At 35.5% G+C, this 16,873-nt stretch overlaps 1 protein-coding gene across 6 annotated transcripts in view; it reads right to left on the bottom strand.

The window, feature by feature from the left end:
• The window catches only part of AGTPBP1 (ATP/GTP binding protein 1), a 304,355-nt gene that overhangs the window by 88,478 nt on the left and 199,004 nt on the right, over positions 1-16,873 (bottom strand). For 5 of the 6 annotated variants that reach the window (XR_005219074.1, XR_005219073.1, XM_037850913.1 and 2 more), the window contains exons 19-23: positions 14,447-14,591; positions 11,086-11,239; positions 9,885-10,065; positions 8,413-8,542; positions 7,177-7,308 (exon numbers count right to left, since the gene is read on the bottom strand). Coding sequence is in view for 4 of the 6 variants with exons in the window: in XM_037850913.1 (XP_037706841.1) it covers positions 7,177-7,308; positions 8,413-8,542; positions 9,885-10,065; positions 11,086-11,239; positions 14,447-14,591 (742 nt within the window). In the remaining 2 variants the exon portion in view is untranslated. The remainder of the gene's footprint in view (positions 1-7,176; positions 7,309-8,412; positions 8,543-9,884; positions 10,066-11,085; positions 11,240-14,446; positions 14,592-16,873) is intronic. The other variant, XM_037850912.1, reaches the window with a different exon arrangement.

Consider the following 16,873-nt stretch of genomic DNA (forward strand, 5'->3'; position numbering starts at 1 on the left):
TCCATTTTTTTATTTAGTCTTGCAATGTCTTCTTTATGCTCTTCTAGGGTCTTCTTGATTTCCTTCATATCCCGTACTATGGTCTCATTGTTCATCTTTAGTTCTTTGAGTAGCTGCTCTAGGTGCTGTGTCTCTTCTGGTCTTTTGATTTGGGTGCTTGGGCTTGGGTTATCCATATCGTCTGGTTTTTTCATATGCTTTATAATTTTCTGTTGTTTTTGGCCTCGTGGCATTTGCTGAACTTGATAGGGTTCTTTTAGGGTTTGTAGACCAGTTGAAGTCCTTATCTCTAATTTATCAGATCTACAGCTTCGTGGAGTACACTTTCTCTAACTAACCAGCAGGTGGCGTCCACGAGCCACCTGTTCTCCACAAGCCAGATCTCCCCTGCTTAGCCTTTTTGGTGAGTGGGGGAGTGAGTCTTGTGGGGCCCAATTGGTGTACCAAGCTTGCGTGTGTAGTTGGTGTTGCCTGCCCTGTATGTGGGGCGTGTTTCTGGGCAGTCGGGGAGGGGGGGTGGCCCTAACAGTCAAATCTCCCTGATGATCCTAGAGTTTTAAAGCTGCTGCAATAGTCTAATCCTTCAGTTCAGTCCTGCCACAGTTTGTCTCTGCCACTGACCCACAAGTCTTTGGTATTGGCGTATGGCTCCTGAGACTTGCAAGTGGGCCCCTCTTCCAGGCTGTGCACCCCGGGTCCTCTGTTGAGGGATGACTGTGCTATGTCACAGGTGAGTGCCGTCCCCCCAGGGCAGTTCTGGGCTGCTGGGCTGTGTTGGGAGGCTCCCAGTCTGCTCAATTGATGGCTGAATGGGGCTCTGTTAATTCACACTGCTCCCCCTTCCCAGCTCTGGGACATTCAGCTGAGGTTGCAGGGAAGGCTAATGTCCACGCCCAGTTTTGTGGTGTGTGCCTGTTATTTGAAGCACTTCCGTCACACTGGGTTGTCTGGGGCAGCTCTGGGCTATGGGGCTGGCGATGGGCAGGAGTGTTTCCTGTCCACCAGGATGGTGGCTGTGAGCGGACACCCCCCTTTTCTTGGGAATTTGTGTTGTTTAGTGAATTTTCTCAGCCACTGGATTATTGCCTTTTGTCTCAGAGCTCTCTTAGTTCTGCTCTTGACTTGACGTGCCCAAATTTCAATTCTTTGAAGCTTTCTGTATTGAGCTTCTTAGAGTAATTGTTTTAGAAAAAGCAAAAAGGATTTAAAAAAAAAAAACAAAAAAACAAAAAACGGCCCTCCTAAGAGATCTAATGGGTTATTGAAATGCTAATAGACAAAGCAGCCAGGGCCATTAAGGAAAGGTGCACAGGGCAGAGAGATCAGCTTTGCTTCGGGATTTGCATATGCGCCTCAAGGCCTGATCTCCGCCCTTCCCCTTTCTGTGTTCACCAGAACTCCAAAAATCCTCTGCTTTTATTTTGGAGTTTTTCGTGTTGTTTTTTTTCTATGCCTGTCTCCTCTCTGCTGGGCTGGCTGCTCTCAGAGTCTCTGGTGTCTGGTCTCAGTCTATCTATGGTTGGAGTTTGAATCAGTAGAATGAGTTTCCGATAAGAGCAGCCACTGCAATTCTCCCTTCTCCTTCCCGGAGCTGACAGCCCCTCCTCCCCCGGGACTGAGCCTGGCAGGGAGGGGCGCGGGTCCCCTGGCCGCAAAAACTTACAGATTTCGCTGATCTCAGCAGTTCCACGTTTTCATGAGTGTTGTATGAAGTATGCCCAAAGACAGATTGCTCTGTGGTGTCCAGTCCACGCAGTTCCTGGCTTTTTACCTACTTTCCTGGAGGAGTAACTAAAACATACAGCTCACCAGTCTGCCATCTTGCCCCGCCTCCTGCATAATTTCTTTATATATTCTTAAGAGTAAAACCTTATCAGGTATGTTTCTGAATATTTTCTCCCATTCAGTAGGTTCTTTTTACTTTTTTGATTGTGTCATTTGATGCACAAAAATTTTTCATTTGACAGCCAGTTATCCATTTGTTCTTTTATTCCTCATACTTTTGGTATAAAGTCTAAGAAACTACTGCCTAATACAAATCCTAAAGATATTTCCCTATGTTTTCTTCTAAGAGTTTTATAGCTTTAGCTTATATTTAGGTCACTGATCCATTTTGAGTTAATTTTTTTATATAGTGTGAAGAGTCCACTTTCATTCTTCTGCATATGGATATCCAGTTCTCCTAGAACCATTTGTCAAAGAAACTATTCTTCCCCCATTCGAGTGGACCTGACATTCTTCTCAAAAAATCAGTTGGCCATGGATATGGGAGTTCATATTAGAACATACAACTCTATTTGCTAGCTCTGTATGTCTGTCCTTGTATCAGACCTGCACTGTTTTGATTACTGCTGCTTTGTTTTAAGTTTTGAAATCAGGAAATGTGAGTCCTCCAACTTTGTTCTTCTTTTTCAAGGTGGCTTTGGCTTTTTTGGGCTCCTTATCCTACCATATAAATTTGATGTCTGACTTTTCCATTTCTGCAAAGAAGACTGTTGGATTTGGATTGAGATTGCATTGAGTTTGTAAATCACTGTGAGTAGTATTGACATTTTACCAGTACTAAGTCTCCAAATCCATGAGCACAGGATATCTTTCCTTTAGTTATTTTTAAATTTCTTTCAGCCATGATTTGTAGTTTCCTGTGTACAAGTCCTTTACATACTTTGTTAAATTTATTCCTATTTTTGTTGTTGTTGTTGCTATTATAAACAGAATTGGTTTCTTGATTTCCTTTTCAGATTGTTCACTGGTGGTGTATAAACACACCACGTACTTTTGTCTGTTGATCTTGTGCTGCTCCACCACATTGCTTAACTTATTTGTTAGCTCCATTAACTTTTTGTAGATACTTCAGGGTTTTCTACATATTGGAAGATCATGTCATCTGCAAATAGTGAAAGTGTTTCACGCTTCCTTTCCAATTTGGATACTTTTTATTTCTTTCTCTAGCCTAATTGCTCTGGCTAGAACTTCCAACATAATGTTGAATAGCAGTGGTGAAAGCAGGCATCCTTGTCTTGTTCCTGATATTGGGGAGAAAGTTTTCAGTCTTTCACTGTTGAGTAAAATGTTAGCTGTGGGTTTTTCATATATGCTTTTTATCATGTTAAGGAAGTTCCCTTCTATTTCTAGTTTTCTGAGTGGTTTTATCAAGAAAGGGTGCTTCATTTTGTCAAAAGCTTTTTCCATATCAACTGAGAAGATCATGTGTTTTTTCCCCCTTCATTCCATTAATGGGGTGCATTACAATAACTGATTTTCTTCTGTTGAACCATTCTCGCATACCTGGGATAAATCCTTCTTGGTCGTGGTGTGTACAATCCTTTTAATGTGCTATTGGGATAGTTTGCTAGTATTTTGTTGAGGATTTTTGCATCTATATTCATAAAGGCTATTGGTCTGGAATTTTATTTTTGAGGGGACATCTTTAACTGGATTTGGTATTAAGCTGATTAAACATTTTACTTTGAAGTAATTTTAGTTCAAAACTTACAGATAAGTTGCAAAAATAATACAAAGAATTTTCATATATCCCTCACCCAGCTTCCCCTAATGTTAACATCTTACATAACTATAGTATAGTTATAAGAACAAAAAATTAACATTGATTCCCTTCTATTAACTAAACTGTGTATAACTTATAATTACACTAGTATTATAAACAAACTAATACTAGTTTTTTTGACTAATGTCCTTTTTCTATTTCAGGATCCTTTCCAGAATCTAACATTGCATTTAGTTATTATTTCTTAGTCTCCTGTAGTCTGCGGAACAGCTCCTCAGTCTTTTCTTATCTTTCATGATCTTGACACTTTTGAAGAATATGGATCAGCTATTTTGTCAAAAGCCTCTGAGACTTATGTGCTGAAATTAAAAAAAAAAATTTCCCCAAAACATAAACATTTGCACTAAAAGGATTAATGTTATATATAGTTATCATCAGAAATACAGCAATTTAAGTGTATTAATCCATCATACCCCAATCCATCTGCAAAATGCAAAAAAGGGTTCCATGGCATATAGGCAGAATAATGGTCCAACATAGATGCCCACATCTTAATACTCGGAATCTGTGAATATGTTACCCTACAGGGCAAAAGGGACTTTGCAGATGTGATTAATTTAAGGATTTTGAGATGGGGAGATTCTTCTGGATTATCATGGCAATCCCCAAGTAATTACAAGAAGCCGTATAATGGAAAGTGGGAGGCAAGAGAGAAGGTGATGCGATAACAGAAGCAGAGGTTAGAATGATGCGGCTGCTGGCTGGAAGGGGTCCATGAGCCAAGGAATGAGGACAGCATCTAGACGTTGTAAAAAAGCCAGGAAACAGATTTTTCCCTAAAACCTCCAAAATGATCACAGCCCTGCTGACACCTTGATTTCAACCCAGTGACTGATCTACAGAACTACAAGGTAATAAACTGTGGTTTTAAGCTACTATGTTTGTGGTAATTTGTTACAGCAGCTATAGGAAACTAATACACCTGGCCATAAAATTGTGAGAAATACTATATTCCTTCCTACCCTACTCCCAACAAGGACACACACTAACAACCCCAGAAATGTAAGATGCTCATTAGCATGTGAAGATTCTGAGAAGTCCTAGAGACAAAAAAAACGAGATTAATTGTTGAAATGCAATTACCTAGACTTATCTGACAATAAAACTCTACTGGGGGTGGAAGGGAGGTGTGAAACAACCTATTAACAATTTGAGAAACGCACTTCGGAAAAAACTGCATCAGTTATTTTGTCTAATGGGCAGCATGATCTTATGTTTCCTTCTAGAAACAAAATCCAGAGAATCAACAAAACAAACTTGGGACAAGAGAGTTAATGAAATGAAGAAACTTGCAACCAATTTCATCCCTGACAGTAGGAAAATATGCCTCGCATTTTTATCTTTCCACATACTTGCCTGCCTTTAAACCATCCACCCATTCAAAAATTTTTATTGAGTACTTGTGATGAATAAGGTACCACGCTGCGAAGTAGCAGTATTCACAAAAGTGAGCAAAACAGACATACTTGCTAGCCAGATGGAACTTACTATCTAGAATAAAGAGAAACACATCAAGTAACAACACCCCAAAAGTTAAAATTATAATTGTGTTATGAAGGTGTGATCTTGCAGGAATGTACTGATTTCATCTCAGGGAGTTATGTAAGAATTCCTTGAGTGGTGACTGAAGTGAAATATGGTAAACAAGGAGAGATGACTAGGTATAGGAATGGTGGTGGTGGTGGTGGTGGTGGTAGTGGTGGTGGCAGTTTCCAAATAAAGAACAGCATGTATAAAGGCTCTCTGCCTCTGTTCTTCTGTCTACCTTTCTCCCATTTTCTGGGACTCTCACTATTCTTACTTTCTCACATATTTACCTGGACCAAAACTAAATATTCTCTCTAAATATTCTCTTCTATATCCCTGAACTTTACTAATTTACTGCTTCTTCATTTAATATAAACTGAAACTAAATAAGACTATGGATTTTCTGAAGGTAGTGTGGTAGCTGAATGTTTACATATTGGGTATTTCACATACATTCTTGACTTCTCCTTTCACCTTCATTCTGGGCTTCATCTCTCTCTTGGATTTCATTTCTAACGCCTTCCTCTTTTTCAGAGTACTCTCTCTCTCTCTCTCTCTTTTTTTTTTTTTTTTTTTTTTTTTGGTGAAACATATCTTCCAGTACCTTTCAGAGAAAGGCTACGTGGAAACTAAATTTTTTAAGACTTTCAGTGTCTAAGAACATCTTTTTCCTATCCTCAGATTTAACTGATTGATAGGATGAACACACAATTATAGGCTGGAAATCCACCTAATTGTGAAGGCATTGCTCCATTAAGTTTTTACTTCAAGTGCTGCTGTTAAGAAATCAGATGCCATTCTAATTTTAATTCTTTGTAGAAGGATCTGAAAAATTGCAGAAACTTACCCTGAAAACAGTCAACAGATTTTCTATATCATCAACAATCAATTTGTCAGGGTAGGAGGGGAGTCTGTGAGAGGGGGAAGGAAGACATAGTGGAGAAGTTGGCCAGATTTTCTTCAAATAAAACTATTTGAAGAAAATTTAAAATTTTACTGAAGAATGCAAAAGATCCAACTGAATACAGCAATGGTCATAGAGAACAATACTATATAATATAATAATAATAATTCTTTACGATTTAATCAAGATTCAATGGAAATTCTGATCCAAATCCAAACAAAGTTTTTCAACAAACTGATCCTAAAATTCACAAGGAAGAGTAATAGACAAAAAGACACAAGGCAATTTTTAAAAAGAATAAGAAAGGAAAATTTGCACTACAAGATAGCAATACTTACCTATAGTAATTAAAACAATGTGGTATGCAGAGATACAGGCAAAAGAGTGACTATAACAATATACAGCCTCAAAACAGACCCATGATATGTAATAGGGAAAGCTTTATAAAATCTGCAGAGGAAGGATTACCATTTAATAAATGATGCTTAAACAACTGATTATACAAATGGAAAATAAAATTAGATTCCCACATCTCATACAAAAATAAATTCCACTCGAGTGCAGGCATATGGCAAAGTCATACGCAAAGGATGTCCCTCCCTTGACTCAGTTACATTACCTGACCACTGAACTGGTGAAACGTTAAGCCACATAGAAAACTCAGAGGACCCTCTCCCCAATTCCTTGAGCACAACAGGCCAGGCCATGAATCTTGAAAAAATGACTGCATTATGCCTATGCCCTCAGGCTATGGAATGTGTGAAGTGCAATGAGCTGGGAATTGAGTCCTCTCAGGCACATCATCTGGCTGCTCTGGGATTGGGGTGAAGAAAGCAGCAGTAGTGTTTTTTTGGCTTCCAACATCAAACCAGGAGTGGTGGCTCGCTTCTATCAGCAAGCTAGGACAAGATCTTCAATGATCCCCCCACTTTATTTTTAAAAAATGTAATAAATGGCACAAATTTAAAAAGAAAAAAAAATTTCCAAGTATACTAAAAACCTAAATGTGAAAAAGAAAAAGCTTCTAGAAGAAACATTTAAAACAAAGACTATGAAGCAAAACTGGCAAAAATGTCACCACTCATTGAATCTCTGCAGTTTGTAAATATTAAATTATTTTCTGTAGTTTTATGTGTGTGTGAAATTCAAAAATTCATGAATCATCTGCAATAATTACCCTGTATCCCATATCTTCCACTATATCACACGAAGTTGCACTGTCATTGGTATGCCACACTGTCTCTTTGATGCTGCAGCCATACATAAATACATTCTTCTTTCGGGAGTGGCCATGATAATCACAATAAACCTTGAAAAGATAATCAGATATTTAAAAAACTAAAAACCTTTATATTTATATGTTACCAAATAGAGCCAGTTAAAATCAAGCCAATAAACAGGTGTTATTCCTTCGTCCTTTTATTGTAATAGAGTCACCATTTAAGAAGTAGAACCAATGAAAGTCATAATATCTAGTTTTGGAAAGGATTCATGATTTCCAGAATTGCCAAATCCTTTGAAAGTCATGCATCAAACCACAAGTTCCAATCTTACTTTTATAACTATTATTCATCATTAAAAAATAATAAATTCAATTATAATTCTAGTCTAAAACTATAGCCACCACAGCCCCAAAGAGGGATTAAAGCATTTATCTAATTTAAAAGTACATGAAAAGTCTCACTTCAGACTGATTAAATCAGAATATCTGGAGGGCAGGGCTCACAAATTAGAATTAAAAAATAAAAAAATAAAAGTACATGAAAATGCTCTCATGGAAAACACTATTAAAAAAGGATATGGTTTAAATTTAATATTTTAAGAACATCATTTCAAAAATGAAAAAATAAGATAGGCCTGTATATCAATTTTACTCCTCTGTAGAGTTTTTCTGTTGTCCCCAAAGGAAGATTAAATAATTTAAACTAATATAATGGAAACATTCTAAACAAAAGCTGTTGAAAACAGAAGAAACCTACATATAGTCCAGTATGAGTATTACATCATGCCTATACTAAATTTCCCATGTGTGGCTAAAGAGATTAGAAATAATGATTCTACTGGTTTGAGAATTCAGGAATTTGGAAAATACATACTGTTCAAATAGTGAAAGTTAAATACCTAAAACTTATAAGCAGGAGTTATCAATATTCATTTTTAAAAAGGAAAAGTAAAGGGCTTAAGAGAATTATAAAACTTAAACCTAATGAAATAAGAATTTGGATATACTGTCTTACACCAAAATTTATACAGAAGTGACTGATAATAGGAATGACATTTTAAAGAAATTGCTTTTGAAATTATTAACATTTTGCTTTTTTATAACCAGAAAACAAGGTACAAAATACTAAGTTATTAATTAACAAAAGCTTTTCTTTGACTATACAAAGTAGAATCAAATTTTGCCACATACCAGGGGTAAATGCTTCACTGCAGCCAAGTACTGTAGCAGCCCCTTAGCATGGTAAATTGTAGGATGTAAATCTGGATTTGGACTTTGCCACTGTCTGTTCAAATCTTCTCCACTTAAAGAACAACGATGGCTACATATAAGATAAATACAGAGACAAAGAGAGAAAAACATTTGTACCTATAAAGCCTATATAAATTTCTGATCTAAATTTATGATTTTATTCTACCATTTCAAATTGGTAGGAATGGTGAGCTCCACTGAATGCATATTGTATACATTGAATAAACATTTATTGAACATTTGCTATATGCAAGATCTTGTGTTATCTACATTTAACTGTGGTAAGCTTTTAGATTTATAGGTCAAAATGGTCATGATATAGAAAAAAAATAAGTCTGAACTCTGGGAGTTTGCTCCATACTTTATAAAATTTATTTGTGGTCACATTTACCTATTTGACTACACAGTAATCATTTGTTACACTAACATTCTACAATCTTGACTGCATTAATTATTATGCAAAAATGCTATCTGGTCCAATCTTCTGAGAAAGACAAGTATGTGAAAAGTATACATTCTTATAGAAATTCAAATACATTTTCATTTAGTCATAGGTATTAAGTAGTAAAGTCACTGGACAAAAATTTAAGTAAACAATCAGAGGGTGATATATCAGAAGCATAAACAGAATTCTAACTGTCAATATGGCTCTGAATTACAACTTGATATAAGACCTCATTTTAGTCCTATAATCAGAACATACTAACTAAAAAGAAATTATGCTATTTCTCAGATATTCAATAATTTCCTAAAGTATGAGAAATATTTATGCTACCTCTAAATGACTAAATTAGATATGGTATCCTCATCTTTGGAGATGCTCATGGCAGCTAGACTAAATCCCATATTTCAGAAGCACTCCAAAGATGTTGAATTGCCAGAAGCAAATGAACTAAACTAACTGCAAGCTACTTCCACTTAAAAAGTAGTTATCCTCCAGTATTTCCATTCTAAGGAATTCCTTCTCTCAGAAACAGTATCTCCTTAATTTCAAGAAGAGGTCAGGGGATGGGGCTAACATTCCATATTAGTGGACAGAGATCCCAGAAGATTCTAAACAATGAGACAACCTAAGATTCATATCGCTGACAAGTAAAAAAAGAGGAATACGAGGTTAAGAATCTTTCTCATATCCTGACATTGTGATTTCTCTAAAACAATTCAAGCAAGACACAGAGACATATTATGATTATATTCTCTTGAATAAGTAAGAAATTTCTCAAAAGATCACACTCCAAAATACATTTTTATTTAAGAATTTACCTTAGATGAATCTCCCAAAAAAATTTCCTTTGTTCTAGAAAAATCACTAGATTTGTTTTCCAAATTAACCTGCACACTATTATTTCAACAAGTTCATACAGGACAGCCACAATAATCTGTAATATTTCTATAACTATTGCTTAACTTACTTTCCATTGATGACACCATCTGGATTTAGCATAGGGACAATTTTAAAAATATAGGATTCTCGTAAGCTCTGAGCAGTAGGGTTATTACTCATGAGATACTCCAATGTTCCTTTCATAACCCAACTTGCATTAGTTTCTCCAGGATGTACCCGAGCAGATAAGAAAACATAAGGGCGGTTTCCTGAAGTACACATAAAATTTCAAATTAAAATGAACAGCTACTAAAAATTTGTATGATATTTTATGTTGGGGCTTTAGAAATGTTTCTACTCAGTTGTGAACTCTGACATAAATTCATAATAGAACTTACTGTGTATCAACTACATATAAGCACTGCACTAAGCCTTACAGAGGAAACATACATGAAACCAATATAAACCATGTCCTAAAGGAGCTTATAAATATGAACATAAGACAACAAACAGATAAAATTTGAGTCACTACATAATCCACTAGTTATTTAACAAAATTTTTGTTTTCTAAAGAACAAGTAGTTGGGGAAGTTTTAAACAAAATTATTTTTCATAAAGTCATGGGGAAAAGAAGGAAAATAAAATCTTATTCCTGTCATATAGCCATTTTAATGAGCACAGAGAAAAAAGTACTGTTCAGAGATTTACAAATAAAAACATCTTTCACTATACATTTAGATATGCAAGTATCCAAAATAAACACTCAGCTTACCCTCTTATATTTGCATACATATCAAGCTCTTTCTCTTTCACTGAAAATACTTTACCCTCTTATCAAAATTAGAACAGTTTTCTTATTATTACTACTATAGGTGCTCATCTGAGGTAATTTTAAAAATATAAACGGCAGGGTAAAACAACAGCTCTTCATCTGATAGCTAGTTGTTTTATTTATAAATATAATTTGCTGCTAATTTTCAAACTGATGGTATTATTACATAAACTCAAAACAATCTGTTGCACTATACTTTGATCTTTGAGTACGGTTTCTAAGGATAAGAGCTACAGAATAGTGGTATCAAAAGGGCACTTAGAGGTCATCCCATGCAGCTCCCTCATTTGTGACATGAGGAAATTGAGGCCCAAAGATAGGCAGGCCCTGAGGCTAGACAGTCACAGGATCAAACCTAGAACCCAAGTTTTCCAAGGCTATTGCATTACAAAATGTATATGAAGCAAAGAAAGATACATGAGAATGATTGGTATTTAAGTGAAGAAGACACACTTACTGAATTGACAGATATGTTCATAATAATTAGACTCTGGCATTGCTGTTATAGTCACCAAGGGACAGCTGTTTCCAGACAGGGTTTCACATAACACATCTTTTCGAAAATAGATTTGCTGAGGATTGTGGGCTGATTCCAATTTTTGAAGATGCATCTTGATAAAAATTTAAAAGCAAAGTATACAATGATTTAAAATCTCTCTATGATACATGGAAAAAATGTATCCAGATCACACAACTAAAGGAGTGGATCAGATTCCTAATCTCTTACTCAAAACCCTCAGGGCCAGATGTGAATCAAACATATTTGGGGGAACCTGAGAAAGGTAAAGACAGTGCATATACCAGTAATTTCTCCCACCCCACCAGCAGCATGAATGGCAGCACCCTGTAATAAACATATTATTATTATTGCAGCAGAACATATAAAGTGTCACCCTAAGTAGAATCAATATTCTAAATAAGTTCACATCAGTTCAGCTCAGCTTTGTTGCAAAGAAGCTATGAAAAAGCTTTTGGTTTTCAAAGCCTTTTGGATTTTGGAATTGTGAAAAAGTGACTGGAGACCTGCATCAGCAATCTAACATTTGACGAATGCAAATTATGCAGGACAAATTTTAACAACTTCTTTTCCTGATTTCAAGATTAATACCGGTTCATTGAAAAATGTCTGGAAAACACAGAAAGTACAAAGAAAAACTTTAAAACGCCCATATGTGTATCACCTAGATTATTATTAACAAATGTAATGTAAATGAACAAAACTGTGATTATATGACTTTGATAATCTGCTTTTATCACTTAATACCTTATATATGCAAATATTCATAATCATGAACAAGATACCTTATCATTAAACACATTAAATATGTAAGGATATTTTTTTGAAAACCCAACTTGCAATGGTTTTATTATAGTTATAACAAAAGTAAACTGTCTAATCACCTATCTTAAGAGTATTTAGTTGGCTTCCAAACTTTTCCCTATGTCTACTCACTTAACTATTTACTGAAGTAGTCACTATTTGTCAGAAATTGTGCTAGGTGTGTGGGATATATCAGTGAAGAAATGGACTCTACTCTTACGAGCGTCTAGTCTGGCAAGGAAGACAGAAGGAGATCATGCGTGATTAACATAACAAAGGAAAAATACAGAGTGTTGTGAGCGCATGTAACAAAGAAAGGGGGAGGCTAGCCTAATCTGGGAAGCTAGGAAAGGCCTTTTAGAGAATTTAAATTGAGATCTGAAGATGACTGCTGCAAAAAGAAGGAAAAGTATATAGGAAGACCATGAGGTAAGAAAAAACGGAGCATTTCAAAGAACTGAAAAAAGGTTCATTACAACTAGATTAGAAAATAGAAGGGTAAGAAGTAGAGAATTTGATACAGAACGAGGGGGCTGGTAGGCCAATCTTTCCCAAAGCATGTTAAACATACTACTGGTAATTGAGATAAGTGGTATGTGGGTTATTGTTTTTAAAGTGTAGTTAGGTATATATTAGTATGTATTACTGAGAACCAGGAAAAAAAAATCTACCATATTAAACCTATAACTCATGGATATTAATTTAGGATGAGAATTTTAAAAAGTGAGTTATTAAAGTCTATTTGAAGACAAATATTAAGTAAACACTAGTTCAGAAGGTACATAGCTATAGCAAGAATTGTGGAAATAGTAGAGAAGTGACTGAATGAAACAATTTTAGACTTCATGCAAAAGGTAAGAGAAACTATTAACGAGTTTTAAGCAGGGAATTTATATAATTAGATTTGCCATAAAAGATCCTTCTGTCTGTAGTATGGAAAAAAGAATGATGAAGAGGAAAGGGAGTAAAAGAGAATCTTAGGACACAAATGAGAAAGGGATTGGCAGGAGTCCAGGTAGGAAATAATGGTAGCCTATTCCAGTGAGATTGGGAAGAAATAGGGGAATTCAAAATACACTTAAAGGTAAAATCAACAAAGAACTATTATATATAACCATCTGCAGTGGGTTGAACTGTGCCCTCCAGAAATACATGTTGAAGTCCTAACCCTCCAATACCTGTGAACTGACCTTATTTGGAAATAGATCTTTGCAGACACAATCAAATTAAGACAGGGTCCTACCAGATTAGAATGGAATTAATCCAATATGACTAGAGTACTCATAGAAAGAGAAGACATAGTCAGAGACATAGGGAAAACAGTCATATGAAGAGAGAAGCAGAGAATGGAGTGATGCAGCTACAACAAAGGACACCAAGGATTGCTGAGAAGAGTAGAAGGCAGGATGCGGCTCAGAAGGATTCTTCCCTAGAACTCTACTTCAAAGGGAGCAACGCCCTGCCAAAACCTTGATTTCCAACTTCTAGTCTCCAGAACTGTGAAAGGACAAATATTTGTTGTGTTAAGCCACTGAGTTTGAGGCAATTCATTATGGCAGTCCTGGGAAATAAACCATGCAAATAACAACTTTGAAGAGATATTTTTATATGCATTCACAATTTTTTTCCTAGGATAAATTACCCAAAAAAGAGAATTATTAAGTCAACAAGTATATATTCTGATGCTATTATCATTCAGCACAGAAAGATACCAAACCTTACACTTCATTTTAGGCTATAACCTTTATTAAAATACTCATTTAGTGTTGTCAGCCTTGCTATCTCTTCTGCTCTATGGACTATATTTTTCTTCCATTTTTCCCCTCTCTAATAATTTGCAAACTTCTTTCTAATCATAGTAGTTCTCCAACTTCTTTCTTGGTAATTTAATCATACCTTCATGATCCTTAAGGATTAGGATACAGGATAGTTAATACATTCTGCTTGAGGATAAATCTACTACATTTAATTACTTGTATTAACAGTTGCTTAGTTTTATTTTATGATGTTAAGTTTGAAAATCTCAATCAAAAGAACCACAGAATGAATTTTATGCCCCATATCCTAAGGAATCTGGACCCAGGAATCTATAATGACACCATTAGAAGAAATTAATTTCCTATAGAAAAACTCAAATTGCACCCACATTTTTCTGTTACATTGTCTATAAGCTCAAGCTTTTGGTTAAAGAAACAGAAATCTCACATAGTGAAAATTCATAAATTATGGAATGTTGGAGAACTATAGATTTCTACACAAAGATGGAGGGTAAAAATTATGTCCTACTTCCTTATTATTTTTTTATTAAGTAAATGTAGGGACCACGTTCTCATTCTTCTCCCTTTAAGTTTTCAACAAATATTGCATTTTCTAAAATCTTTAATGTATGAACCTTTTTTTAATTTATTAAGATTTTAATTAAAAGCAATTCTTCAATTATCTGACACAAATGTATATGACACAATAATGGTCATAATACAATTAAATGAGTCCTTACCTGTAAAGTTGAATATGTATATGGATAGTGATAAGCAAAATAGCAAACATCATCTTTATGTGGAAAACTGACAGTGAATGTAATTGTATAGTAGGATTTTCCCTTTTGCCCACCAGCAGCAACTGAACTTCTTGAGAAGTGATTTCTGCAGAAAAGCATAAAACATGTTTATTTCATCTACACAAAAAAAATATTATTTTCCTTGCTACTTTTATTAAACAGGGCTTACGGAAAAAAGAAAAACCACAGCCTGTAAAAATTTTAACTTAAATACCCCATAAAAATACATTTGGTACTAATATAGCAGTTAATTGCAATCAGCCAACATCATTAGTTTTCACTTCTGGATTTACTAACTAAATGGAGATGACACTCTACACATTAAGAAAATTTTTAGAACCTCTTTCTTTGATATCCCTATATATTACCGGATCTAAGCAATGATCATCAACGGCTGTTGCAATCATTAGAAGAAAGGCTAATGACACCTTTATAATGGATGAGTCAGGCAACAATACCTAAATCCACTGACAGATCTTAATTTTACACATAGAGAAATAACCAGATATGACATGCTACCTGATATGATGCAATAGGAAGTCACAGCACCTCCTATAAAGTATTCTTTCCAAAAATCAAGTCTGAGGTTGAACAAGCTTCTAGATCTAACTGCCAGTTTACAGGAAATAGGAGCAATGGAAGAATGTGTTAACACCATAGGGATGCAATGGGCAAAACCCGAATGTGAGAAATTCTGCATGACAAATGACCCAATTTCTTCAACAAATAAATGGAAAAGAAAAAGAGAGACAGAAAAAAAGGGAAGCCTGTAATTAAGAGGGACTTAATTTACCCAAATAAAATACAATGTGTGACAAATATAGATAGGTGCTTGCATGACATACTTTTAAGTTATGACACACACAGAGAGTTGACAACAGAAGGGTATATGGGAAAAATCCATATATCGCATACTAGGGACTATAATTAATAGGAATATCATACTAGTATTACACAAATACTAGGGACAAATAAGGGCTGACAAGCTATGAGATGTTTTGGGTCATGAGGACTGTTTAAAATGGAGAGTGATGAAGATTGTACAACTAAGTGACGATAATGTAAAATATGGATGTATTATCATGGACATAACATATGCTATGTGAACTTAGATATCTCCTACTTCATAATTCAAGCCCTCGATATTGAGGCTTGCTCAGGTGAAACCTATGGTTGTAAAGAAGAGGCCAAGCCCACCTGTAATTATGCCCAGGAGCCACCTCCAGAGAATGTCTTTTGTTGCTCAAATGTGGACTGGCTCTATCTAAGCCTATCTCTACAAATAAATTCTTCACCTTCCCCCCGATGTGGGACAGGACCCTCAAAATGAATGAGACTTCCTGGTGACATGGGACATGGATTCCGGGAATGAGCCTGACCCTGGCATTGAAGGATTGAGAATGCCTTTTTGACCAAAAGGGGAAAAAGAAAGGCAATAAAATAAGGTTTTAGTGGCTAAGAGAATTCAAATAGAGTCAAGAGGTTGTCCTGGAGGTTACTCCTATGCAAGCTTCACCTAGATATGCCTAATGGCCACAATATGATAAACCCAAGTCAACAGCAGTCTCGAAAACCTTAAAGAATACTCGGATCCCCATCTGAGACTCTATAAAGTTTCACTCACCAAGTTTATTCATCAGAAACTTAAATCCTTCAGAGTGCTCCTATGCCAGCTAAGTACCAAAACCCAGAGGCAATAGCCTCTTCAAGAACATCAACCAGATGTGCCCCCTTTGCTCATAAGGTTGACACATCTTTTCAGCATGGACAGGTTGGGGTGGTCACTGCCTGAACATCCCTGATGATTGGGAAAGTGACTGAACTACAGGAAGGGGTAGCAACAAACAAGATGGAATTTAACAGAGGATTATGAATGCTGAACCTTTATATAACTTTCTTTTACTTTACTAGCTAGGGTGTTGGAATAGTTAGAAGGAAAGAAATGAAATGGTGGAACTGCAACCCATAGCATCCTTTGAAGTTTGTTCTATAGCTACCTGGTGAATTGTAATTTGAAAGCTATACCTTTTTGTATATATGTTTATTTCACAGTAAGGAAATAACTGAAAATATGGTATTATAACCCATAAAACTTTGGAACTTTCCTATGTATCTAATTGTTAAATCATACTTTGAAAGATATTACCTTTTTTGTACATGTTATATTTCATAATAAGGAAATAACTGAAACTGTGGAATTATGACCTATGATATTCTTTGAAATTTGCTAACTACTTGTTAAATTGCATTTGGAAAGTTATCCCTTTATGTATATATGTTATATTCTACAATAAAAAATATGATTTAAAAAAATACCATGTGTGAATCTTGACTGGACTCTGACTGGAAAAAACCAACTATTAAACA

Source organism: Choloepus didactylus, chromosome 10 (genome assembly GCF_015220235.1).
Source record: "Choloepus didactylus isolate mChoDid1 chromosome 10, mChoDid1.pri, whole genome shotgun sequence".
Lineage (NCBI taxonomy): Eukaryota > Metazoa > Chordata > Mammalia > Pilosa > Megalonychidae > Choloepus > Choloepus didactylus.